Source organism: Schistocerca gregaria, chromosome 3 (genome assembly GCF_023897955.1).
Source record: "Schistocerca gregaria isolate iqSchGreg1 chromosome 3, iqSchGreg1.2, whole genome shotgun sequence".
NCBI classification, from domain to species: domain Eukaryota; kingdom Metazoa; phylum Arthropoda; class Insecta; order Orthoptera; family Acrididae; genus Schistocerca; species Schistocerca gregaria.
In genome coordinates, this window is record NC_064922.1 from 461,954,221 (window position 1) to 461,980,156 (window position 25,936).

The window sequence follows — 25,936 nt, forward strand, 5'->3', positions numbered from 1 at the left end:
TGAAAGTTTTAGGGTTAGTAGGAGTGGAATCCGAAGTTGTGTCGGTGAAGCAATGTGACTTATGCAGATAACTCTGCTCTTTTGGTGTGGTTGGGGTAAGTAGGTATTTTGATGAGATTTGAAGTGGCCGTTTGGCCTGTGTACAAGATTCTGCTCTTCCGTGTCTTGGCACAGACATATCTTCGTCAAACAAGTACAGTCTGAGACTGCGGCCATCTTCAGTGGCATTACTGCAAATGCATTGAAGCTAAATTTAATTGTGCTTCGTATCCCTCACATTAAAACAAGTGGTCCATGTCTCCAAAATAACACTAGTTCATCTCTCCCGATTTTCTGGGAGGGTCGGACCGCCCCGACATCTCTCTGTAGGCAGAGAACTCACTGGCCATTTTAGGTTAATTTCATACCTACACATTTGTCAAGCTCGCAATGAAAAATTCTGCACCATTACTGTGATTACTAAGCCTTAATACTAAAACTAACCACAAAATAAACCTTATCCGTTTACCAGCATACACAGTATGATTTTTCTCCAGGAATAACAAGAAAATGGCAGCAACACTTCTGCACCATATTTTTTCACAAAAGAGCGAACTTGCAAGTAGAGGAAGCTGCTCTCCAGCAGTGCATTTTTGAAATATGTCACTGGTTCGTCTCACCCAGTTCTCTTGGACTTACCTCAGCAAAAATGAATGTCATGAACACTGGCCACTTTGAGGCTGAATGCCACCTGGTGCCGTTGCGGGTAAGGGAAACGATAAGTAAAGTGCATAAGCAGAGCAGAAACGAAAGAGTAATCATAATGGGCCAAAAATCGGGAAATCCACTATCATAAGCGGCTCTAAAAAATAGCACAATGTTGTGTCCCACCTGGGAACGGGCGCATCGGAAACTGCAGAGCTGGTCAGCTGAACACGTGCTATTGTCGTGACTATTTACGGGAAGTTGGTGAAGGATGGTGATACCATGAGTTTGTGTCAAGGTATTGGACGTCACACCTCACAGAACGTGGAGGTAGCAGGCTTCTCCGCTACATAACGCAGAGTAGGTGGTGATCTGTGACATATCTGACGACGGAGTAGAATGCTGGTGTTTCAGAACACACCTTTCAGCACTAATTGTTGAGCGTCGATATCCACAGCAAACGCCTCTATGTGTTTCCATGTTGACCCAACGACATCGTCAGATATGATAGCAAGTGCACTTAATAATCGACATTAAACCATGGATTAAGGGAAACGTGTTGCTTTGCAGAATAAATAACGTTTCTCGTTACGCTAGGTCAATTTTCGTGTCGAGATATCCCGTCGTCCACGAGAAATGCTTCCTGAACCCTGCATCACATCATGCACATCGGCCACTGGAGCAGTGTTATCCTATGGCGGGCACAATCCTGAACTTCAGTGGAACCTTCATGGTTGATGTCTTCTGCGACAGTGGTGACGGCCGCGTGGTTAGCGGTTCAGGCGTTCAGTCCGGAACCGCGTGACTACTACGGTCGCAGGTTCGAATCCTGCCTCGGGCATGGATGTGTGTGATGTCCTTAGGTTAGTTAGGCTTAAGTAGTTCTAAGTTCTAGGGGACTGATGACCACAGATGTTAAGTCCTATAGTGCTCAGAGCCATTTGAGCCCGACAGTGGTGGTATCTTCCATCATGTTAACCGTTCACGTCATAATGCCATAATTGTGTTACAGTGGCCAGAGGAGCATGGCAGTGGCCTAATAATGACGCCCTGGTCACCAAATTAGTCTGATCTGAAATGCAGGAAACAAGTGCGAGACGTTATCTGTCGGTAGTGCGCAACAATAAACCACAAACCCACTTGAGTCGCGCATGGCTCGCGTTGATCCTATTTACTGTTTGTCATCTTCTAGTACGGTACTGCCGCCTCGTTTTCTTATTCCACTTAGGGGCGTCAGTAACTTCCTACCTTACGTGCCCGTGAGTGGCAGCAGCAGCGCGTATCGATAAGTGCACTGTCTTACCATTTCTGGAGCCATCAATAGCATTTCCAGGTCGTGGTGTATCAGGAAGTCAGTTGGAGATGGACCAGCAGTGCAGTCGTGACGCAGCAGCAGTGAAGTCGGGGAGGGAGCGCTGCTGAGGCACCAACAGCCAGTGCTGGCCAACCGCTGGCGACACACATGAACGTCCGACGGAGGGAGATTAGAGCAGGACGACCGTTGGTTGGTCGTTCGGTTGGTCGTCTCATCGGCCGACGTATATTTGGTCCTTTCACCGTTTCCAGGCCTGGGCTGTTGGTCGGTTGATATGGAGCAGCGAGGAAATCTCCGCGGAGCGTAGTTTGGCTGGGCCTGCTGGGTACCCCTAGTCGGTGTCGGAGTGTGTGGTGCTGTTCCATTGCTACGAGATTCGTGGCTCACAGATCCTGGGCATGAAAGCTGAGTTCTGACTTAATCTACCAGCAAGTCACGACTGTTCATATCGTGTCGTTTGGAGCTCGTTGTTGGGATATCCCCGCAAGCAACAACGTGTGTTTTCAAGTTGGCATATTTTAGCCACCCTCCGGTGGAGTTACACTGTACTTGGTTATCTGAATTGAAGTGCAATAGCGGAACCTTCCGCCTTGTGGCCGTTAACGTTCTGGTCACCTGCCCTGGCCATTGACATAAATTCAGGTAATGTATTTTCCTCACCATGTTGTCGCTGTCCAGCATGGTGTGTAGTATGACAGCACAATGTATAATTGGTTGTGGACGCCAATACTTTCTACGTTGCTCCGTTGAACTCTCTGTTGAATACTGGTCAGGTGAAGTGGAGGTTATCCTGTCGGTGGGTCCGCTGACTGTCTGTCGGTCGGGCGGTCGTAGGATTGACAATGGTTGGGCCGACTGCCTGTCTCATATAAGCAAGCGTTAGTGCTTGAATTCCAGGATGAGCCTCGGAACTTCTGAGCACCGTTGGGTGCACTGCCTTATCTTGTTTGTTCTTGTTCTTTGTACTTGTATGGCTTTTTGCCGATTTTTAGATTAAGGTTGTTTTGCCCTTAAAGTGTCAGAAGGTTTGAACCTTTAGCCTAATTTAAGAACTGTTTCACACAAAGCCGTTGGCATTTTTAAAATCAATGTTATTGAGTCTTAAGTGTTGGGCCTTCAGCCGATTTTGAATTAAAGTTGTTCTGCTCTTTACGTGGTAGATCGTTTGGGCCTTCAGCCTAAACGGTTTTACGTAAGGCCCTTGGCATTTTTAACACTTTGAGTAGTGCAGATGTGGTACGCCGCGGCGCTTTACCTTGCAGTGGGGCCTGCGGACTTTGTTTGCCGCTGAAGTTGGCTTGCCGTGGGCCCTGCAGGCGGCATTCGCCAAAAATCTTTAGCGCTAGGATTTCACCCGGAGCGAGTCCCGCACACTCAACCCCGGTTTTCCCGGTCTTTGTTCGGCACCTGGGCATCGTTTCAGTTGATCCACGTGGTTTACCGCGTTCGGCTTGGAGTGAATGTTACATTAATATCTTGCTAGGTCTTAAATTTTCCCAGGTAGTTGATACATATTACAAAAAAACTTGCACAATTGGCCTCAGCTGTGCCAGGTACTTCCACAGCAAACATAACAGAAAACAATGTAGCACTGAATTCTTTACATACGTGAACTCAGTATCCAGATGAATAGCCTATGAAGAAACATATTTCTGTGAGAGGAAAAGCACCCAGAGCTAAAACAGGGTAAACCTACCCTCAAAGAATCATTTGCTTGCAGAAAGAGGAACCACAGTATACTTGACACTTAAGTTTCAGAACTCAGACAGTATATGTGAAACAAGCACCAATGTTCACTATACTTCCAGAGGGCATCAAAATTACTTTGTTCTTGCTAGATCGATCCAAGCTGATTTTGCGTGCTATTCACTGAATAGTTTTGCTGAGAAATTTTAGGGGTGAAAGAAGAACTAGTACATCATGAAGGACGTTTTACAGCCGCGAAACACCGCAGCATTTATTTCCTCCATATCTGCTCTGTGACAAACATAAACATCACATTATTTTTTTTAAAATGGTTTCAATGACATTTACGAAAAATCTTTTGGTTAAAAACAGATAGGACAAAGAATAACGGCACATTATTTTCCTGAGACGTTTGCAACAGCATTTAGGTCACTCATCACACAGAAACAGCCACAATTCTTTGTAACCTCGTTTATAATGTGCAGGTATGGCATTGGAAGAATTTACAACTTAAAATTCACCCACTGCCCATGCAAATATCTTACTGCTTTCATTAGGCATTTCTACTTTATGACATTCTTATATTCTTTAATTTTCGTGAGCTGCTATGAGGGCCTACATAAACAAAACAACCTTCACTTATTTCTATATAACGGTGATTTTAGACAACAGAGTTATTCGACTACATCCGTGGCTTTGCTACCGATATGACAGATTCAAGAAAATTTTTTTCGCATTTTATGTTTGCTCTGCTGTTTCCCTCAAATAAACGTATTATAATAAGTGAATTACTTAATGAAAATTTGTCCTTATTGCCCTTAAATAACATCACGTTATTTTTTGTTTTCTATTGCCTGCGATGCTTTCAATTCTCTATAAATATTTTTATTTCGTTAATAATGCAGATTCATATTACATTACTATCCAGAAAAACATAAATTTCTTATCGTTACTGAATTTCATCACAGTATAACATGTGTCAGACTGTGACGATAACAACTTTGTTGTAGCTTCCAGTTTGCGGAACTGGCGGCTGTTTCGGGGAGGGATTTACACTATGGATAGGCGCGGAGGGAGGGGGGGGGGGGGGGTGAATGCGCGGGACATGTTCCGGGTGAAATCCTAGCGCTAAGGGCACGTGCTTTCGCCGCGCGGCCTGGCCGATACTTGAGTGCTAATGACGGCTTATACCGCAGCCGGTTCTACTGCCTGTGGGCCTGCGGACGTCAAAGGCCGCTCAGCACTGTATGCCGGCCTGTCGCAAGTTCTTTTGTCCTGTGCACTCCCTGGAGTGGATGTATCCTATTTATTGTTCTGTGCCGCTGTCCCTACTATCTGGGAAACGTGCTGCTGCGGATTTCGCAGTTGCTGTTCGACATTCGTGCTATGCGGTTCATGTGATCTTCTGCATTCTGCTTCTGTGGTGTCGTTTAGCTATCTGCCGTTTCATCAGGATTTTTACAGTGATGTCGCTTTTGAGTTCCACAGACAAATGGCACATCCGTGTCGTTGCACTGACGAAAAGATACTAGAGATGCTGACAAGGAGTGACAGTGACAGTGGGTGGGGCATCGTCAATTAATGTAGTAACGATGAAGATTCATCTGAAGAATCTCGTAGTAATACACCTCCACGTACTTCACCTAGTACAGCTCACCAGGACAGTTCTTCTTCAGATTCTGAAAGTGAAGACGAATCGATCCGTAAAAGGCCACGCCATAGTGATAATGAGAAATTTGATCGGGAAAAACCTGATTTCAGTCCAGCACTTCATGCATTTGATGACTCATCTTCAGGACATAACTGCCAACTAGCGCCTGATTCAAGCGTTCTATCCTTTTTCATGCTATATCTATCAGAAGATCTGTTGCAATTTATAGCAATTGAAAGGAACTGATTTTCCACTTTCACCGTGGCAAACATGTCGCAATCAGTTCGTTCTCGACTATCCACCAGAAAAATACAATTTTTGAGGTTTTCATTGGTATTTGGCTTCTCATCGCTCGTTTTAAAAATTGAGAATAAAGGAATATTGGTCCAGAGATGTACTTCTAATTACTCCAATTTTTAGTGAAGTTATGTCCCGTGACGGTTTTATGTTACTTTTGAGAATGTTTCATTTTAGTGACAACTCGGCCAGTCGTGAAGATGACAGTTTGTTTAAAATTGGGAAAATAATTGATACAGTTCCTGTGGCGTTCCGCAGTGCATTTAATCCATACAGAAAACTCTGTGTCGATGAAAGCCTATTATTGTTCAAAGGTCGTTTATCTATTAAGCAATACATTTCTTCGAATAGATTTGGAATCAAAACATTCGTGTTGTGCAACTGTAAAATTGGATACGTCTTGGATTTCATTGTATAACCGGGTACAACAACAGAAATTGAAGTCCATAATTTGGAATAATCTGGTGATATTGTGGCAACACTAATGAAGCCATACCTTGAACGTGGACATACCCTGTATGTCGACAATTGGTATCCAAGTCCTGCCTTGTTCCTGTGGCTTCACAACATACCGCACAAAGAAGGACTTTCAGCCAAGTTGGTAGAGCTGGAAGATGAAATAAACCCCTTACTTCTGAAAAAATTACTTAAAAATAAAAAATATATTAAAAAATTACAAAAATTAAAAATAAATATTTTTAACTTAGCCAGACGAGAAAGGAGGATGGGAAACATAACAGTTCAAAAAAAAAAACAAAAAAAAACACCGTATTATCTCAGCTTGAAGAGCCTCTTCAGATGAATTACTTTGCTGACAAACACCATATGTACATGTAAAACATCTGGTCTCTGCTGACATACATAGATTAGATGCTTCAACTGTTCGTACAGAAGGTGTAAAAATAAAAACTTAGTAAAACTTTATCGATTCTTCCATAACTTCTACCAAGAAGTTAAACCCTAAACTTAGTGGAAATACTATTAATTAAACAAAAAATTCTAGCATTATTATTACAACAAAATTGTAGCCTGGGTAGCGGTAGAAGATATCTATTTAAGCAGCGATTAGTTTCGGGCGAGGCCCATTTTCAAACAACCGTGTCAAAAAGGAATGTGACAAACACATAGTTCTGCTAGGTTCGCAGGAGTGCTTCTTTGAAGTTTGGAAGATAGGACAGCTCGTGAGTTGTAGCTCAGGTGGTAGAGCATTTGCCCGAGAAAGGTAAAGGTTACGAGTTCGAGTCTCGGTCCAGCACACAGTTTTAATTCGCCAGGAAAGTTTTATATCAGCGCACACTCCACTGCAGAATTAAAATTTCATTCTTCAAACATTATAGCTGTTAATAAAGCCATAGATTATCGATAGCTATTATGTGTTTGTCACATTCCTTTATGACATGGTTGTTTGCTATCGATATTTTATGGTTTTATTAACAGATATAATGTTTTGTCAAATTTCTTTTTGACATGATTGTTTGAAAATGGGCTTCACCCGAAACTAGTCGCCGCTTAAATAAATATCTTTAGCGCAACCCAGCCTACAGTTTTATAGTAATACTCAGTAACGGATTGCTGTCCTTTTTTTCCAGGAGGTTGGATTAGTGAATAAATTCTAGGCCTACACTTGGAAAAGGCATCCTGGCACATGTTGATCAGTTGCACACACTCGCCCTTTTCTGAAGCACAAAAGGTCATTACGAATTAAAGGTGATATTTAATTAGGTAGCTCAGAAACTAGAGAGTTCCCTAATCTACACTACTGGCCATTAAAATTGCTACACCAAGAAGAAATGCAGCTGAAAAACGGGTATTCATTGGACAAATATAATATACCATAAAGGACATGTGGTTACATTTTCACGTAATTTGGGTTCACAGATCATGAGAAATCAGTACCCAGAACAACCACCCCTGGCCGTAATAACGGCCTTGACACGCCTGGGCATTGAGTCAACCAGAGCTTGGATGGCGTGTACAGGCACAGCTGCCCATGCAGCTTCAACACAATATCACAGTTCATCAAGAGTAGTGACTCGCGTATTGTGACGAGCCAGTTGATCGCCCACCATTGACCAGACGTTTTCAATTGGAGAGAAATCTGGACGAACACTTTCTGTATCCAGAAAGGGCCGTACAGGACCTGCAACATGCGGTCGTGCATTATCCTGCTGAAATGTAGGGTTTCGCAGGGATCGAATGAAGGGTAGAGCCACGGGTCATAACACATCTGAAATGTAACGTCCACTGTTCAAAGTGCCGTCCATGCGCACAAGAGGTGACCGAGACGTGTAACCAATGGCACCCCATACCATCACGCCAGGTGATACGACAGTATGGCGATGACGAATGCACGCTTCCAATATGCGTTCACCGCGATGTCGCCAAACACGGATGCGACCATCATGATGCTGTAAACAGAACCTGGATTCATCCGAAAAAATGACGTTTTGCCATTCGTGCACACAGTTTCGTCGTTGAATACACCATCTTAGACTATCCTGCCTGTGATGCAGCGTCAAGGGTAACCGCAGCCATGGTCTCCGAGCTGATAGTCCATGCTGCTGCAAACGTCGTTGAACTGTCCGTGCAGATGGTTATTGTGTTGCAAACGTGCCCATCTCCTGACTCAGAGGTCCAGACGTGGCTGCACGATCCGTTACAGTCATGCGGATAAGATGCCTGTCGTCTCGACTGATAATGATACGAGGCCGTTGGGATCCAGCACAGCGTTCCGTATTACCCTCCTGACGCCACCAACTCCATATTCTGCTAACAGTCATTGGATCTCGACCAAAGCGAGCAGCAATGTCGCGATATCATAAACCGCAAACGCGATAGGCTACAATCCGAACTTTATCAAAGTCGGAAACGTGATGGTACCCATTTCTCCTCCTTACGCGAGGCATTACAACAACGTTTCACCAGACAACGCCGGTCAACTGCTGTTTGTGTATGAGAAATCGGTTGGAAACTTACCTCATGTCAGCACGTTGTAGGTGTCGCCACCGGCGTCAACCTTGTGTGAATGCTCTGAAAAGCTACTCATTTGCTTATCACAGCAACTTCTTCCTGCCGGTTAAATTTCGCGTCTATAGCACTTCATCTTCGTGGTGTAGCAATTTTAATGGCCAGTAGTGTAATTCTTAAGCAAAAGTTGTAAATCATTGTTTATTTCTACTGTGCAGTAACAATTGCGTCCCATATGAAAAGAATTCAGAAATGTTTAATTTTTGATTTTGACGTTTCCTTGGGAATAATTTATTGGGTTACTGCTCTCAAAATATAGTGATTAGCTTCAAAAGTGTGTCTCGGCATCCGGACGCTCTCTCGGAGGTTGTTTGCTGGCGAATTTTTGCGCTCGTACAGAAGAACGTCAAAGTTTGTTCGTCACGGATTCTACAGCGTTTACAAATATCTGATAATTAAGTATCAGTAAGCCAAATTAAACACAGATGTTCACTGAGACCTTATGACGATTTTCAAGAACTAATTGCAAGTGAAAGAAAGCCTTTGATGAGGTGTTACATGTTAGAAGTGTCACCAATTTCAGTGTACATTAGGTCAGTCGAGCAATTCATCTCGATATTCAAAGCTGTGGAGTAAGTGTCCAGATATCCTGCATTTATTTGTAACGTCGGCGATGACACTAACTGCGTGACTGCACGACCGCTGTGGTTCCAGAAATACTGTGGCCAGTGCGAGGACGGCCGGCCAGAGAGCTGAGGCACACACAGTAGTCCGTGGAAGTGGCTGCCAGGACAGGTACACGGATTAGGCGGCCCCAAGGGCAGGCTTGACACGGCCAGCTGCAAGCGCCGGTGAAGCACTCAAAGGCTTAAAATTAGTTGTATTGAGTCTTAAGTGTTGGACCTTCAACTGATTTTGAATTTAAGTTGTTTGCTGTTAAAGTGTCAGATTCTTTGGACCTTCAGCCTAATTAAGGTACTGTTTTAAGATAAGGCTTTGCCTTTTAAATTTCTGATTTTGGTTAAGCTTTAAGTTATTGGCTTTCAGCCGTTTTATAAATTAAAGTGGTCTTGCCCTTAAGGGAGGTAGGACGTCAAACGGGCCGACTTGGAGCAGGAGAGGCACCAAAGAAAATTTTAATTTCCATTGTCTATAGTTTTAGATGTAAATTCATAAAACTTTGTCAGCATGACCAGGAAGGATTCAGGATTCACACTCGCAGCAGCAGAAGTTCAAAAACATAAGAAAATATTTTTTTACATGTGAAATTTCATCATTTTTTCACTTAGTGTTGGCTGAATTTGTTGCTATAGGTACACTTTCCTTCATAAGTAAGAGAGACTGTTCGATGAATTTTGCACACCATACAAACCATACTTACAGGTGTCTGAAACTCTAGAATCTATTTAATTTATGAAAAAATGAATGAGCTGTTACGTTTTAAACTTTATGTTTAGAAAAAAATCAAATTTTGTAGTTAATTATCTCAACTTTTAACATAGTTTTTAATAGATTTGGAACATTCTAGAGTTTCATACACCTGTAAGTATGGTTTGTATGTTGTGAAAAATTCATCAAAGAATCTCTCTTACTTGTGAAGAAAATTGTACTCATAGCAACAACTGCAGCCAACAGTAAGTGAAAAAAAGATGAAATTTCATATCTAAAAAATTTTTTTTTGTTATGCTTTTGCACTTTCGCTGCTATGAGTGTGAATCCTGAATCCTTCCTGGTCATGCTCACAAAGATTTATGAATTTATTTGTAAAATTATAAACAGTAGAAAATAAGATGTCCTGTGGTGCCTCTCCTGCTCCAAGTCGGCCCGTTCGACGTCCTACCCCCCTTAAGGCATGAGATTGTACGGCGGATTCAGACACTAATTAAGTTCCAAAATTAAGCTGTGCTTTTTATAATTTTTTTTCTTGGCTGTTGTAATGTTTGATCAAATAAAAGGTTGTATGTTTGGATTCCGTCGAAATGTTGGAACACGTGAGGCAATACTGACCTTACGACTTATCTTAGAAGAAAGATTAAGAAAAGGCAAACCTACGTTTCTAGCATTTGTAGACTTAGAGAAAGCTTTTGACAATGTTGACTGGAATACTCTTTTTTCAAATTCTAAAGGTGGCAGGGGTAAAATATAGGGAGCGAAATGTTATTTATAATTTGTACAGAAACCAAATGGCAGTAATAAGAGTCGAGGGGCATGAAAGGGAAGCAGTGGTTGGGAAAGGAGTGAGACAGGATTGTAGCCTCTCCCCGATGTTATTCAATCTGTATATTGAGCAAGCAGTAAAGGAAACAAAAGAAAAATTTGGAGTAGGTATTAAAATTCATGGAGACGAAGTAAAAACTTTGAGGTTCGCCGATGACATTGTAATTCTGTCAGAGACGGCAAAGGACTTGGAAGAGCAGTTGAACGGAATGGACAGTGTCTTGAAAGGAGGATATAAGATGAACATCAACAAAAGCAAAACTAGGATAATGGAATGTAGTCAAATTAAATCGGGTGATGCTGAGGGAATTAGATTAGGAAATGAGACACTTAAAGTAGTAAAGGAGTTTTGTTATTTAGGAAGTAAAATAACTGATGATGGTCGAAGTAGAGAGGATATAAAATGTAGACTGGCAATGGCAAGGAAAGCGTTTCTGAAGAAGAGAAATTTGTTAACATCGAATATAGATTTATGTATCAGGAAGTCGTTTCTGAAAGTATTTGTTTGGAGTGTAGCCATGTATGGAAGTAAAACATGGACGATAACTAGTTTGGACAAGAAGAGAATAGAAGCTTTCGAAATGTGGTGCTACAGAAGAATACTGAAGATAAGGTGGATAGATCACGTAACTAATGTGGAGGTATTGAATAGGATTGGGGAGAAGAGAAGTTTGTGGCACAACTTGACTAGAAGAAGGGATCGGTTGGTAGGACATGTTTTGAGGCATCAAGGGATCACAAATTTAGCATTGGAGGGCAGCGTGGAGGGTAAAAATCGTAGAGGGAGACCGAGAGATGAGTACACTAAGCAGATTCAGAAGGATGTAGGTTGCAGTAGGTACTGGGAGATGAAGCAGCTTGCACAGGATAGAGTAGCATGGAGAGCTGCATCAAACCAGTCTCAGGACTGAAGACAACAACAACAACATGTTCGATTGTAACTGACAGCCGCTTATTTTGGCCCCTTTCCACAACTTAAACTACCTGTCCTGTCCTGCAGGTTTAGCAGGGCGTCTCACCATTGTTTATGGGAATAGCGTGGCCAGTACAAAGTTGACGCACTCAGTCCACAACACAATCGATGCCAGGAAAACTCGTTGCCTTATTGTATCAAAACACTGCTAAACAAACCGTCTTATATTTTGGCCCACGAGTGTACACTGTGATCAGAAATGGTCTAGTAACAGTCCACTGGACTACACCCGAAATTACTTTTATATTTACAGATTTTGTCCTTTATGAATAAAATGCTGGGAATTTCAATCCGCCAGAAGAGGTCTTCTGATATTCCGTACGCTTCTGATTTGTCCACTGGGCGACATTACGGATCTGTTTCCAAGGGCTCCCGGAATTAAAGATACACATCTACCTGAGGGCCGATATCTGACTTCAGGGTCTCGTGGACAAATAGCGTGAGCTGAAATTACGTTTGTGGTTTTGCATCAACGAAACGTTAATAAAAGTTGGTTGTTTATTGTTAAATTTGTTTGTGCGGTTTGGTTCCGGTAACGTTAAACGGCTGCTAATCTATGACCACCCGCAATTCGCCTATTTTCATATATTTCGTAGTCTTGAAAAGTCAAACATGTCTGCCATCAGAAATATTCATCATTACTCCACAATAGTTCTTCATATAGACCTGTTGTTGTTGTGGTCTTCAGTGGAGAGACTGGTTTTATGCTGCTCTCCATGCTCTTCTATCCTGTGCAAGCTTCTTCATCTCCCAGTACCTACTGCATCCTACATCCTGCTGAATTTGCATAGTGTATTCATCTCTTGGTCCCCCTCTACGATTTTTACCCCCCCACACTGCCTTCCAATACTAAATTGGTGATCCCCTGAAGCCTCAGAACATGTCCTAGTAACAGATCCTGTCTTCTAGTCAAGTTGTGCCACAAACTCCTCTTCTCCCCAAATCTATTCAACACCTCCTCATTAGTTATGTGATCTACCCATCTAATCTTCAGCATTCTTCTGTAGCACCACATTTCGAAAGCTTCCATTCTCTTCTTGTCCAAATTATTTATCGTCCATGTTTCACTTCCATACATGGCTACCCTCCATAAAAATACTTCCAGAAACGAATTCCTGACACTTAAATCTATACTCGACGTTTCCTTGCTATTACCAGTCTACATTTTATATCCTCTCTACTTCGACCATCATCAGTTATTTTGCTCCCCAAATAGCAAAACTCATTTACTACTTTAACCGTCTCATTGCTCAGTCTAATTCCCGGAGCATCACCCGATTTCATTCGACTACATTCCATTATTCTCGTTTTGCTTTTGTTGATGTTCATCTTGTATCCTTATTTCAAGGCCATGTCCATTCTCTGCAGCTACTCTTCTAGGTCCTTTGCTGTCTCTGACAGAATTACAATGTCATCGGCGAACCTCAGAGTTTTTATTTCTTCTCCATGGATTTTAATTCCTACTCCAAATTTTTCTTTTGTTTCCTTTACTGCTTGCTCAATATATAGATTGAATAACGTCGGGGAGAGGCTACAACCCTGTCTCACTCCCTTCCCTACCACTGCTTCCCTTTCATGTCCCTCGGCTCTTATAACTGCCATCTGGTTTCTGTACAAATTGTAAATAGCCTTTCGCTCCCTGTATTTTAGCCCTGCCACCTTCTGAAGGTGGGATATACACCTAACGACATGGAAATCGCCTGATGTAGCCTATCTTTTGCTGCTTACCTGGATAATACGCAAACCTTCCATGAAAGCAGTGGTGACCTGATCCCGCGTGTCCTGGTCCTGCACCATCTCCTCGAACGGCAGTCCGAACACGGACGCGGCCAGTGTGCGCATCGACAGCAGGCAGACCGGTTCGTACAGCTGTACCTGGCAGCCTCCCGCCCTCTTCAGGTAGTCGCAGATGTACTGAGCTCCCTCGTTGTAGGCGATCGAGAACCCTTTCAGTACCTGCACGGGAAAATCACACCGCTGCTACTGTAACAGAGGAGCTATTATCATGGTACAGTCAATTACAAAGTCTCTGTGAAAACGACTTGTAGGCGTACACGATTTTTTGTGTCTCTTTTACTTTATCTCTTTTATAGTAAGCATAACAATTCCCTATTGCAACTGTACTTCTAACTGAAAAATATGCAACACTCAGAACGAGTAGCCAGAATGAGACCAGAGTTGATGAATGTGTAGAACAGTATACTATTAATGTATGATTGATGCGCGCTCAGAAGGATTCTCTCATCTTTGTCCGTAAGAGTAAGCTCAGCCCGTGAAGAGCCGTGAAACAATATGGAAAGTACAGACAAAGAAAATTATCTTAATGTGCTTGAGTTCTACCAAAGAAGGATGATTTGTCTTTGGGGAATATGTTTGTCGCAGTGTCGTATTTATTCTTGTGCAAGGTATGTGCAACGACAGTGGTGCGTGTGTGACTAATAGCCAGAGCAGGGTTGTGGTGCTGGCATCCAGATGGCTGACGTCACATAGCGAACAGCGGACGGTGGACCGAGCAACATCACTAAAACTCAGAATGGCAGCTGCGTAGCAAGCCACACTTTTCTTTCAGTGTTACCTCCACGTTGTAGAACAGTAGTTGATGGAGATCTGTCAGCGTCGACACTTTCATGCGAGTCACTGAAAGACTACATGACGGAATGTGGAAATAACAACGGAAATAAAAGGGGCAAATACAGCAGATATGAACAGAACAAGCGAAAGGCAGAAAAATAACCTATCCATATTTTGCAATGTCTGTGTTATCCAATGCCCTTATACAATGTTCTTCAGATGCATATGATTATTTGAACAGAGACTGCTGACGATCGACAGCCGTATTAAGTATTACGAAACTGATTCGCAGTTTGAGGATCAACTCTGTAATAACCTTCCCGTCTCCAAAGTTCATTCACAATATTCAATTAAATGCAAGCTATTTACCTACAGAATTAAGTGACCTCTCGAATCTGTTGAGAAAAGTCTTTCATAGACGTGGCGAATATTCGAGCTCAAAAATGTTTACAGTGAATGTGTTAAAATGATCGGAATCATTTCCGTTTTAGAGTAACATTATCTTTGTGTTACATACTCACCAGGTATCCACCACTGAATTAAAAACAGATAAATGGTACGAGATAGACGACCGTTATGCTAGGTTAATTTATGAAAACCACTCCACTTACTGTTGACAACATCAAAGTTTCGGCATTTATATTAGGCCAATTTCAGGTGGTACTGAAATCTTCTATAAATAGAAGAGATATATAAATATTGTATATAAGAGTCGCTGAGAAAATAAGGCTTGAGCATGTACATTATAAATACAGATTTAATATGAATCTTACTTTGTGCTGTAGCGAATGATAAAATGATAAAAAAATGTAAGTAAGGTGGATTTAAAAGGTTATTTGCTTAATGATATGTTGATAAATATGGGCGTCTCAGTATTGCTAAAATACTGTAAAATTCATTGCATTAAATGTACTGGCATGCTTTCCCTGTGAGAGGAATTGTGTCCTGATATTCAAAAATTCTGAATAGTTATTTTACAAAGAAAGAACTAAACATAATGTGTAGATTTAATAAAAGCGTAAGACTGTTGTAGTGGATCAGGTATCCAACACGAATATAAAGCTATGTTCTCCAACATGCAAATGAACCACAAGCAACTGTGTAGGGCGTCATTGAACCTTGGACGCGTCGTGGACGGCTTACAGAGTATGTTTACAAACTTCCTTCGGAGTAATTTTAAAGGAAATTATTACTTAATTGGCGGCAGATGTCCAACAACCCAGTATTTGTAAGTGTGCATTGTTCGATGACTTTCTTTTCTTCGGATTTTTTTCAGGTGAGAGTATATTTCTAATTTTCTATGTCAAGTGATTCCTTTTAGGTTCTGTGACTAGCCATTATACCTGGGGACCAGTGATATTACGTTTCACCGTCATCAGCATATAGCAGCAATTTAAAGAACCTGTTTATGTCAGAATGAGATAAGGCCTTTTCTATTTTTAGCGAGAAGACATGATGAAGCTGAAATAATGAGATAGGAAGGCGTGTGCTTTGATTCATTGTAATGAAAAGATCTAAAATATTAATAGTGCTCGACTGTGGGTATTTTACAAAAAGATTTCCGAAGTAATCAGTTTCTTGTTATGAGCCACGGAAAAGAACGAGGACGTTATCAATATAACTTTTGTGACGCATTGTACAAACGTTGATTTCAGAGTGTTATTTCAAGAATTTCCTTTCCACATGATTCACGAAAATATCTGCCATTGTACCTGCTGTCTGAAATCCCATAGGTAGTAAGTCTTTTCGAAGATAGATCTCTTTCAAAAAAGTAAAGTATTTATACCTTATCACAATTTCCTGTGATTTAATAGTTTCAGTAATTGTTCAGAGCTAGATCAGAAATGTAAGGACTATGGTATGAAGATTAGCATCTCCAAAACGAAAGTAATGTCAGTGGGAAAGAAATATAAACGGATTGAGTGCCAAATAGAAGGAATAAAGTTAGAACAGGTGGACGGTTTCAAGTACTTAGGATGCATATTCTCACTGGATGGCAACATAGTGAAAGAACTGGAAGCGAGGTGTAGAAAAGCTAATGCAGTGAGCGCTCAACTACGACCTACTCTCTTCTGCAAGAAGGAAGTCAGTACCAAGACTAAACTATCTGTGCACCGTTCAATCTTTCGACCAACATTGTTGTATGGGAGCGAAAGCTGGGTGGATTCAGGTTACCTTATCAACAAGGTTGAGGTTACGGATATGAAAGTAGCTAGGATGATTGCAGGTACTAGTAGATGGGAACAATGGCAGGAGGGTGTCCACAATGGAGAAATCAAAGAAAAACTGGGAATGAACTCTATAGATGTAGCAGTCAGGGCGAACAGATGGCGGGGTCATGTTACACGCATGGGAGAAGCAAAGTTACCCAAGAGATTCATGGGTTCAGCAGTAGAGGGTAGGAGGAGTCGGGGCAGACCAAGGAGAAGGTACCTGGATACTGTTAAGAATGATTTTGAAGTAATAGGTTTAACACCAGAAGAGGCACCAATGTTAGCACCGAATAGGGGAACATGGAGGAATTTTATAAGGGGGCTATGCTCCAGACTGAACGCTGAAAGGCATAATCAGTTTTAAATGATGATGATGATGATGAATAATTGCCCCCAGAGGAAGTATTTTGTGCATTAGCAAATTCTTTTTCATTACTGTAATGTTTTCTTTTACAGGAATATTATTATACATATGTCTTTTATCAAAACAAGTGAACCACGTACTACAGGTATAAGATATGTATAACTACTCACTCAGGTTAGTAACTGCAGTTTATAAATTAATTGTTTCAGTAGTTCATTAAATTTTTGTCTCCTGTAAGTACAACATTACTATTGATCTAGAAGTATTATTCTTGTGCGTTTTAATCGGTAGAGCAGGCATTCTGAGATTGCTTTTCTCTTCTTTATCATTCAATAGAAAGTAATTACGATCTATAGCTCTTCTGATTTCTGTTTCACGTTTTTGTCGGATTGTAATTAATTTCTGAAATATTATCTTCTCAAAACAATTTTTCAGATTAAGCAGTACAATCACGTGTATATGTAACAACCAAGAGGTTCGCTTTATCTGCTTTAGTGACCTAGGCGATATGCTGATATGGTTTCTCATTAATGTCGCAACGTACATCCAGCTCAAAAACGTTAGTTGCAGGTCGATTTGTGGCGTCACTTGAGGCTCTGTTTTATGGTTAGTCCTGCATGTTCTGTTTCATTATCTTTCATTGAATCTATTGCCATATTGTCCTGAGCTAATAAGCTTTTAATTTATTTGTATGCCATAAAGTATTGAGAGCAAATTTTCCGGCCTTTATTGAAAATAGCTTGTTCATTGTTCTAGACACAATTGTGGTTTCATTAATGTTTCTATCATAAAATTGAAACTTTTTTTAATTTGATTCAATCTCATTCTTGTAGCCAGTCTTTGAGTAGCAAAGAGCTTACCAAGTTTCGTTCTATGATTGGAAGATAGATGTTTTGATGCCTCAGCACTCCCAGTTTTATGTTTTCGTACACATGGTCAAATTGTAAGAAACGTGACAAACGTACACGGCTTTAAATGTACGTTGTATAAACTTAAATTTAAAGAACTTTCGGAATAATTGCATAATTTCCCAGTGTTAAGCTAGCTGCATCCGAAGATTATTTTATACTAACATTGATGTAATTAAGAATAACAGTCAGTCGCAAACATGTTTCCTTATTTTCATATGAGCAACAACAAACGTCAGTCCTGTCTGAAATTTCTTGAAGGTAAAAACAGTTTTTGTTGCCTGGCTGGGCAGTCTAGTAATTAGTTTCTCCATTTCCGGCGGCGTATTGATTCCGCAACTGTATTTTCAATGAATGAAAACCACTTCAGTTGCTCTTGAGAATGCTACGAACTCCACTGCCAGTTCCGGTCTTTAAATCAATGTTATTTTCAAGCAGTTCTAGAAACTGCCATAAATATGATAGAAACGTACATATTATATACAATGATCAGCCAGAACATTATGGTCACCGGGTACTTTTAATATAATCCAGGGCAGGCGGTAGCAGCATCAACTGGCGAGAAAAGGCCGTTAGTCAGACACACGCACGGTGCATGCAGTATCAGTGAGCAGGCTGTCCGTGAACGGAATGGGGAGGACGTGCGACCTACGAGCGTGTCTGCGTTTGACCTAGGGCAGATTTTGATGGCCCAGAGGCTCAGCACAAGCATTTCAAAAACTTGAAGACTTTTCGGGTGTTGGATGATTGCTGTGTCGAGTGTTTTCAACACCTGGCGAAACCAACGAGAAACCACGAACCACGTCCAGACGTCATGGGGTTGGGAAGCCTCCCCTCATTACGGAAATCGTAAGTTGCAGGTTGGGCAGACAGGTAAAACAGGGTAGACGGCGAACTGTAGCGGAACTAACACCACACTTTAATGCTGGGCAGAGTACAAGTGTGTCTCAATACACAGTACACCGAAGACTCCTAGCGATCGGTCACTCCAGCTGACGACTCATGCGTGTGCCAGTCTTAACACCATGGCATCGGCAACTACGAATGAAATGGACAGGTCACCGTCGACACAGACCGTTGGCGCGGTGGTAGAGCGCTGCGGGGTCTGATGAATCCCGATGCATTCTTTATCACTCAGATGGAAGGTTGCGAATCCATAGTCTTCCAGGGGAACAGCTCCTTGACATCTGTGCTGTATACGGAGACAAGCTGGCGGCGACTCCATTATCCTCTGGGGAACATTCACGTTGGTATCCATGGGTCGAGTGGAGCTCGTGCAAGGCACCATGACGTCCAAGGAGTATCGTACACTGGTCGCTGATCACGTACGCCCCTTCTAGGCTGTCATGTTTCCCGACGGCAGTGGCATTTTTCAACAAGATAATGTGCCATGTCACAAGGCCAGAAGTGTGATGGAGTGGTCTGAGGAACACAGTGGGAGTTCCAACCGATATGCTGGCCCTCCAACTCGCCAGATCTGAACCCAGTCAAATACATCTGTGATGTGATTGACGTGGCGTCAGAGCTCATCACCCCCCTTCCCTGAATTTACAGGAAGTAGGTGACGTGTTTGCAGATGCGGTTCCGACTTCTTCCAGCAACCTACTAGGGCCTCATTGCTTCCATGCCACGACCCGTCGCCGCTCTTATCCGTACCAAATGTCGAAATACCGGGTATCAGGAAGGTGGTCATAATACTCAGGAGGATCAGTGTAGTATATAAGATGTGAAAACAACGCATGTATGTGTACAATAAAAATTCAGACAGACTATAAAACCTATATTGTACAGTAGAGCAGTAACGTCAAATGATACTGAAGGAAAGACACCCACCGAGAAATTCACACTTGGAAACAACAATTTCTTCGACACCTACCACCCTGTTACCGATAATTTCTTTTAAAGCTACTACGCGAGCTCGTAGCTGTTCGTAGTTTGTAGTTTAAAAAAAAAATTTAGCCTGTGTTTGCCTGAATGTTCGTTACACTTACGTTCAGAAATTTTAATGCAACCGCTCAAGAACTCTTCGAGATTTTTATTTACAACAGCCGGGCGGCGGTCACGCGGTTTGGGGTGCCTAGCCATAGTCCATGCGGCTCCCCCCCCCCCCCCGCCCCCCCCCCCCCTCCCCCGTCGAAGGTTCCAGTTCCAGTCCTCCCCTCGGTCATGGGTGGGTGTGTGTGTTCGTGTGTGTTCTCCTTCTTTAGCTGATAGTTAGATTAAGCAGTGTGTCAGCCTAGGGACCGATGACTTCAGCAGTTTGGTCCCATAGGAACTTACCACAAATTTGCAAATTTCCAATTTGGTTACAACAGTTCCTCTTTACGTATTACACACAACTTTTAAATATACTTATGTATTACATATATTAGCCTGCGTTCCTCCAAATGTTCATTAGACTATCGTGAAGAAAATTTAAGTAAATCGGTAAAGTATTTTTCGATATTTTTTAGTAACTTAACCAACGACGTGTCTTCGTAAAATAGCATACATATATGTATGCTTTGGAGCCCTTCTTAAGGAAAATTCAAACACTGTAAAGCCAGAATCTGTGCAGGTCATGACAGGAGGACCTATAGCAAGAGGAATAATTTTTAGAACAGGCACTAAAATAATGGCTATTCGCTCTGCATCAGTCGTGGTATGACTACAGAAGTATGGGATCTACTTGGATATTAATTTTAATATTTATTTCTACTTCTCTAAGGTATATCAATACGTTGGGAGTAATAAAATGTTCTGGAATAAAAAGTAGTTGCAGAATGAAGAGCTAATCATTTTATAACAATAGATGAAAATGTAAAATTATCGCTTTTCATCAGCAAAGAAACATATGACAGAAGATTAGAACTGCAAGATCTAATATAGGACCTAGGTTTATAAACAATTAAGAAGACCTCTACACTCTCCCACAGATCACAACAGATCAGGAACTCACAAAAATTTTCACGTAACGTTAGCAAACCAGAATGACTGAAGAAAGATAGTGTCGTGGACAGTGGGAGAAAGTCTTAAAATGTGATTATAGTCACATACATTTTCTTTTCATTCGTTATGTTTAAAAGTGTAGATCATTAAGATGGGTTCCAAACTTCAAAAAGGCGAACCGGATTCAACATTACAACTTTCGTTGCGCAGATAAGATAGCACAAAAAATCATATGAGCGAACCAGAAGCGTCAAGTTCGGGAATTGCTATCATATGGTAAACTCCTGGAGGACCAGTCGTGAGAAAACGGTGTGCAACACTAAGAAAAGTCAACACAGAAAACTTTGGAGGAAATCAGCCGGTGCTGAAGAGAGTGACAGACGACAGTAAATACACGAAACCAAACAGAAATACAAAGAACTTCGTAAGCATAAGAACGAACAACGGTAGATACGATTCATAAATGAACACCCTCACTATAACTTCTGGGAATCAGGTTATATACTGGTGACAGACAAGATAAGACTACCTATGGGTGTGTCCACAATGATAAACGGAGACGATACTATGAGTGGTTAATTAGGTGTAATTGCTACCGTAGTTCTTGCAAGTTAGTTCACTCGCTCGTTCACTAACTCACAAAAACTTACCTGGAACGTACACTAATTACTACTATAGTCCGATTATTCAGGGATCCTGTGATTCGATAGTTGAAGCAGCCGCCGCCATAGCGCAGCCAAAACATTGCCATATATTTTGCAGGATTGGACACCAGTGACGGTTCTGGCGGCGGCGCAACTACACTCATGCTCATAAATTAAGGATAATGCTCATACATGGTGAAACAACGCTCTGGGTATGACCATCGGGTGCATTTGACCTGCGGTCGTAACATGGTGGCGCTGCCATCAGTCCACATACGCAGAGGTGTGTTGGTGCATGTCAGAGTACGATGCAGAGAGTAAGTATGCAGACGTTTTCAAATGTGCTAATGGTGACTGTGTTGAGACTGGCTCAAAGAACACATATTGGTTCAAATGGCTCTGAGCACTGTGCGACTCAACTTCTGAGTTCATCACTCGACTAGAACTTAGAACTAATTAAACCTAAATAACCTAAGGACATCACATACATCCATGCCCGAGGCAGGATTCGAACCTGCGACCGTAGCGGCCGATCGGTTCCAGACTGTAGCGCCTAGAACCGCACGGCCACTCAGGCCGGCAAATAACACATATTGATGACGTTAGGAGGGTGGAGGCTGGTCAAACACAGCACGTCGTAGCAGGGGCCCACCGTGAGCCACAAAGTATGATTTCAAAATTAAGGCAACGATTCCAGTAGATAGGAAAAGTGTCCGGGCGCTACAGTACTGGACGGCCACAGTGTGCAACACCACAAGAACAACGATATCTCACTGTCAATGCCCTCAGACGGCCACAGAGTACTGCAGGTAGTCTTTGCTGGGGACCTTACCGCAGCCACTGGAACAGTTGTCTCCAGACACACAGTCTACAGACGATTGGACAGACATGGTTTATTCGCCTGGAGACCTGCAAGGTGCATTCCACTGACACCTGGTCACAGGAGAGCCCGTAAAGCCTGGTGTCAAGAACACAGTAAACCGTTATTGGAACAGTGGTTCCAGGTTATGTTCATCCAGGTATAGTCTGAACAGTGATTCTCCCCGGGTTTTAATCTGGCACGAACCAGGAACCAGATTCCAACACATTAATATTCTTGAAGGGGACCTGTATGGAAGTCGTGGTTTGATGTTGTGGGGAGGGATTATGACTGGTGCACGTACACCCCTGCATGTCTTTGACAGAGGAACTGTAACAGGTCAGGTGTATCGGGACGTCATTTTGCACCAGTATGTCCGCCTTTTCAGGGGTGCAGTGGGTCCCACATCCCTGCTGATGGATGATAACGCTCAGCCCCACTGAGCTGCCATCGTGGAAGAGTACTTTGAAACAGTAGATATCAGGCGAATGGAGTGGCCTGCCTGTTCTCCAGACCTAAACTGCACAGAGCACGTCTGGGATGCTCTCTGTCGACGTATCGCTGCACGTCTTCAAACACCTAGGACACTTCAGGAGCTCAGACAGGCACTGGTGCAAGAATGGGAGGCTATACCCCAGCTGCTGATCGACCACCTGATCCAGAGTATGCCAACCCGTTTTGCGGTCTGAGTACGTGTGCATGGGGATCATATGCCATGTTGATGTCGGAGTACATGCGGAGGAAGCAGTGGCGTTTAGTAGCGCATGTGTTTCGGGACGGTTTTCTCTACTTATCATGAATACCGTGGACACATAACAGTGTCGTGTGTTTTCCCTATGTGTCTATGCTATTAGCGCTAGTTTTGTGTAGTGCCACATTGTGTGGCACCACATTCTGCAGTTATCCTTAATTTATGTACTTGAGTGTATATAAGCACGGCAGGGGCCTTTACACCACAGTCAACCTCTTGACAATGGCAGAGGAAATCTCTTTCAAAGCTCGTGGGCAATCAACCACGTGATGCGGCTTGAAGCCCGACAACAATTCTTTTTTGTTTTTTTGTTTAGTAATCAGTCTTCTGATTGGTTTGATGTGGCCCACCATAAATTCCTCTCTTGAGGCAACCCCTGCATCTCAGACTAGCACTTGCAACCTACGTCCTCAATTATTTACTTTATGTATCCAACCTTTGTCTTCCTCTACCGTTTTGACCCTCCACAGCTCTCTTTGCTCTCATGGAAGTCATTCCCTCATGTCTTAACAGGTCCTATCATTCTGTCCTTTCTTCTTCTCAGTGTTTTTCACATATTGCTTTCCTCTCAGATTCTGCGCAGAGTCTTCTCATCCCTTACCTTTCAAAATTTTGCTGTAGCACATCTGAAATACTTCGATTCTCTTCTGTTCCGTTTTTCCCACAATCTATGTTTCACTCCCATACAGTGCTGTGCTCCAGACGTACATTCTCAGAAATTTCTTCTTCAAATTAAGGCCTATTTTTGATACTAGTAGACTTCTCTTGGCCAGGAATACCCTTTTTGCCATCGCTGGTCTGCTTTTCATGTCCTTCTTTGTCCGTCCATGATTGGTTATGTAGCTGCCTAGGTAGTAGAATTCCTTAACTTCATCTACTTCGTGTCCATCAATTCTGATACTAAGTTTCTCTCTGTAATCATTTCTGCCACTTTCTTTACTTTCGTCTATCTTCGATTTACTCTCAGCCAATATTCTATACTCATTAGCCCTCATTGCATTCAGATCATGTAATTCTTCTTCATTTTTATTCCGGATGGCAATGTAATCAGCAAATCCTATCATTGATACCTCTTCACTTAGAATTTAAATTACACTCTTGGCCTTTCTTTTATTTCCACCACTGCTTCTGCGAAGTACACTTTGAACAGTAGGGGCGAGGGACTACAGCTCTCTCTTACTCCCTTTTTAGTCCGAGTACTTCGTTCTTGGTCGTCCGTTCTTATTATTTCCTCTTGGCTTTTTCAAATGTTGTATATTACCCGTCTTTCCCGGTAGCTTATCCTATTTCTCTCAGAATTTCGACCATTTTGCGCTATTTGACGTTGTCTAGCCCTTTTTCCAAGTCAATGAAGTGTATGAATGTGTCCTGATTTTCCTTTAGTCTTGCTTCCATTATCGTCTGTCTGGTACCTTTACCTTCCCTAAAGCCAAACTTATTCTTAACTAACACTTCCTAAATTTTCTTTTCCATCCTCCTATACATTACTCTTCTCAACAACTTGGATCCATGAGCTGTTGAGCTGATTGTGCGATGATTCCCGCACTTACCTGCTCTTGCAGTCTTCGTAATTATGTGTATGACTATTTTTCGGAAAGTCAGATGGTATGACACCAGACTGATGCATTCTACACACCAACGTGGATAGTCGTTTCTTTGCCACATCCCCCAATGATTTTAGAAATTATGATGTTATCTATCTATTTTCCCTTATTTGATCTCAGGTACTTCAAAGCGCTCTAAGATTCTAATTCTAGTACTGGATTCACTCTCTCTTCCAAATGGACTCCTGTTTCTTCTTCTATCAAATCAGACAAATCTTCTCCCTACTGGAGCCCTTCAATGTACTGTTTCCACCTATCCTCCCTCTCCTCTGCATTTAACAGCGGAATTCCCGTTGCACTCTCAATGTTACCACCCTTGTTTTTAATTTCGCCGAAGGATAGTTTGACTTTCCTATACGCTAAGTCAGCCCTTCCGACAATCATTTCTTTTTCGATTTCTTCACATTTTTCCTGCAGCCGTTTCGTTTTCGCCTCCCTGCACTTCCTGTTTATTTTATTCCTCAGCGGCTTGTATTTCTGTATTCCTGAATTTCCCTCGACATTTTTGTACTTCCTTCTTTCATCGACGAACTGAAGTATTTCATCTGCTTCTATGCAATTACATTCATTGTACCTATGCTTTTTTTCCAACTTCTATGATTGCCCTGTTTGGAGATGTCCAATCGTATTTAAGTGTACTGCCTACTAAGCTAGTTCTGCACGGTTCGCAGGAGAGCTTCTGTCAAGTTTGAAAGGTAGGAGACGAGGTACTGGCAGAAGTAAAACTGTGAGTACTGGGCGTGAGTCGTGCTTCCGTAGCTCAGATGGAAAAGCACTTTCCCGCGAAAGGCAAAGGTCCCGAGTTCGAGTCTCGGTCGGGCACACAGTTTTGATCTGCCAGGAAGTTTCAACTTACATCTTCCCGTATCACCGACCTTTACGAAATATATCTCTCCCTCTTTTGATTCTTGAACAGGGTACTAACTATTACTAGCTGAAGTTTATTACGGAACTCAATTAGTCTTTTAGCTCTTTCATTCCTTGTCATAAGCTTATATTCTACTGTAACTTTTTCTTCTGCAATTTTCCCTACAACTGCATTCCATTCCTCCTTGACTTTTAGATTTTCATAACCTTTTAGTTTCTGTATTACCCTTTTAGTATCTTCATATACTTTCTCTGTATCTTCATCTTCAACTTGAGACGTTGGCATGTATGTCTGAACTATCGTTGTCGGTGATGGTTTGCTGTCGATTCTGATAAGAACAACCCTATCATTGAACTGTTCAGAATAACATACCCTCTCTGCTCTAACTTCCTACTCCAGTTACACCATTTTCTGATGCTGTTGATATTACCCTATA

General features: G+C 42.1%; 1 protein-coding gene across 1 annotated transcript in view; it reads right to left on the reverse strand.

Annotated features, from left to right (window-relative positions):
• LOC126355424 (cytochrome P450 4d2-like) overlaps window positions 1-25,936 on the reverse strand; it is a 78,453-nt gene that overhangs the window by 17,802 nt on the left and 34,715 nt on the right. The window contains exon 3 of the mRNA XM_050005728.1: window positions 13,519-13,746. Within this exon, the coding sequence (XP_049861685.1) occupies window positions 13,519-13,746 (228 nt within the window). The remainder of the gene's footprint in view (window positions 1-13,518; window positions 13,747-25,936) is intronic.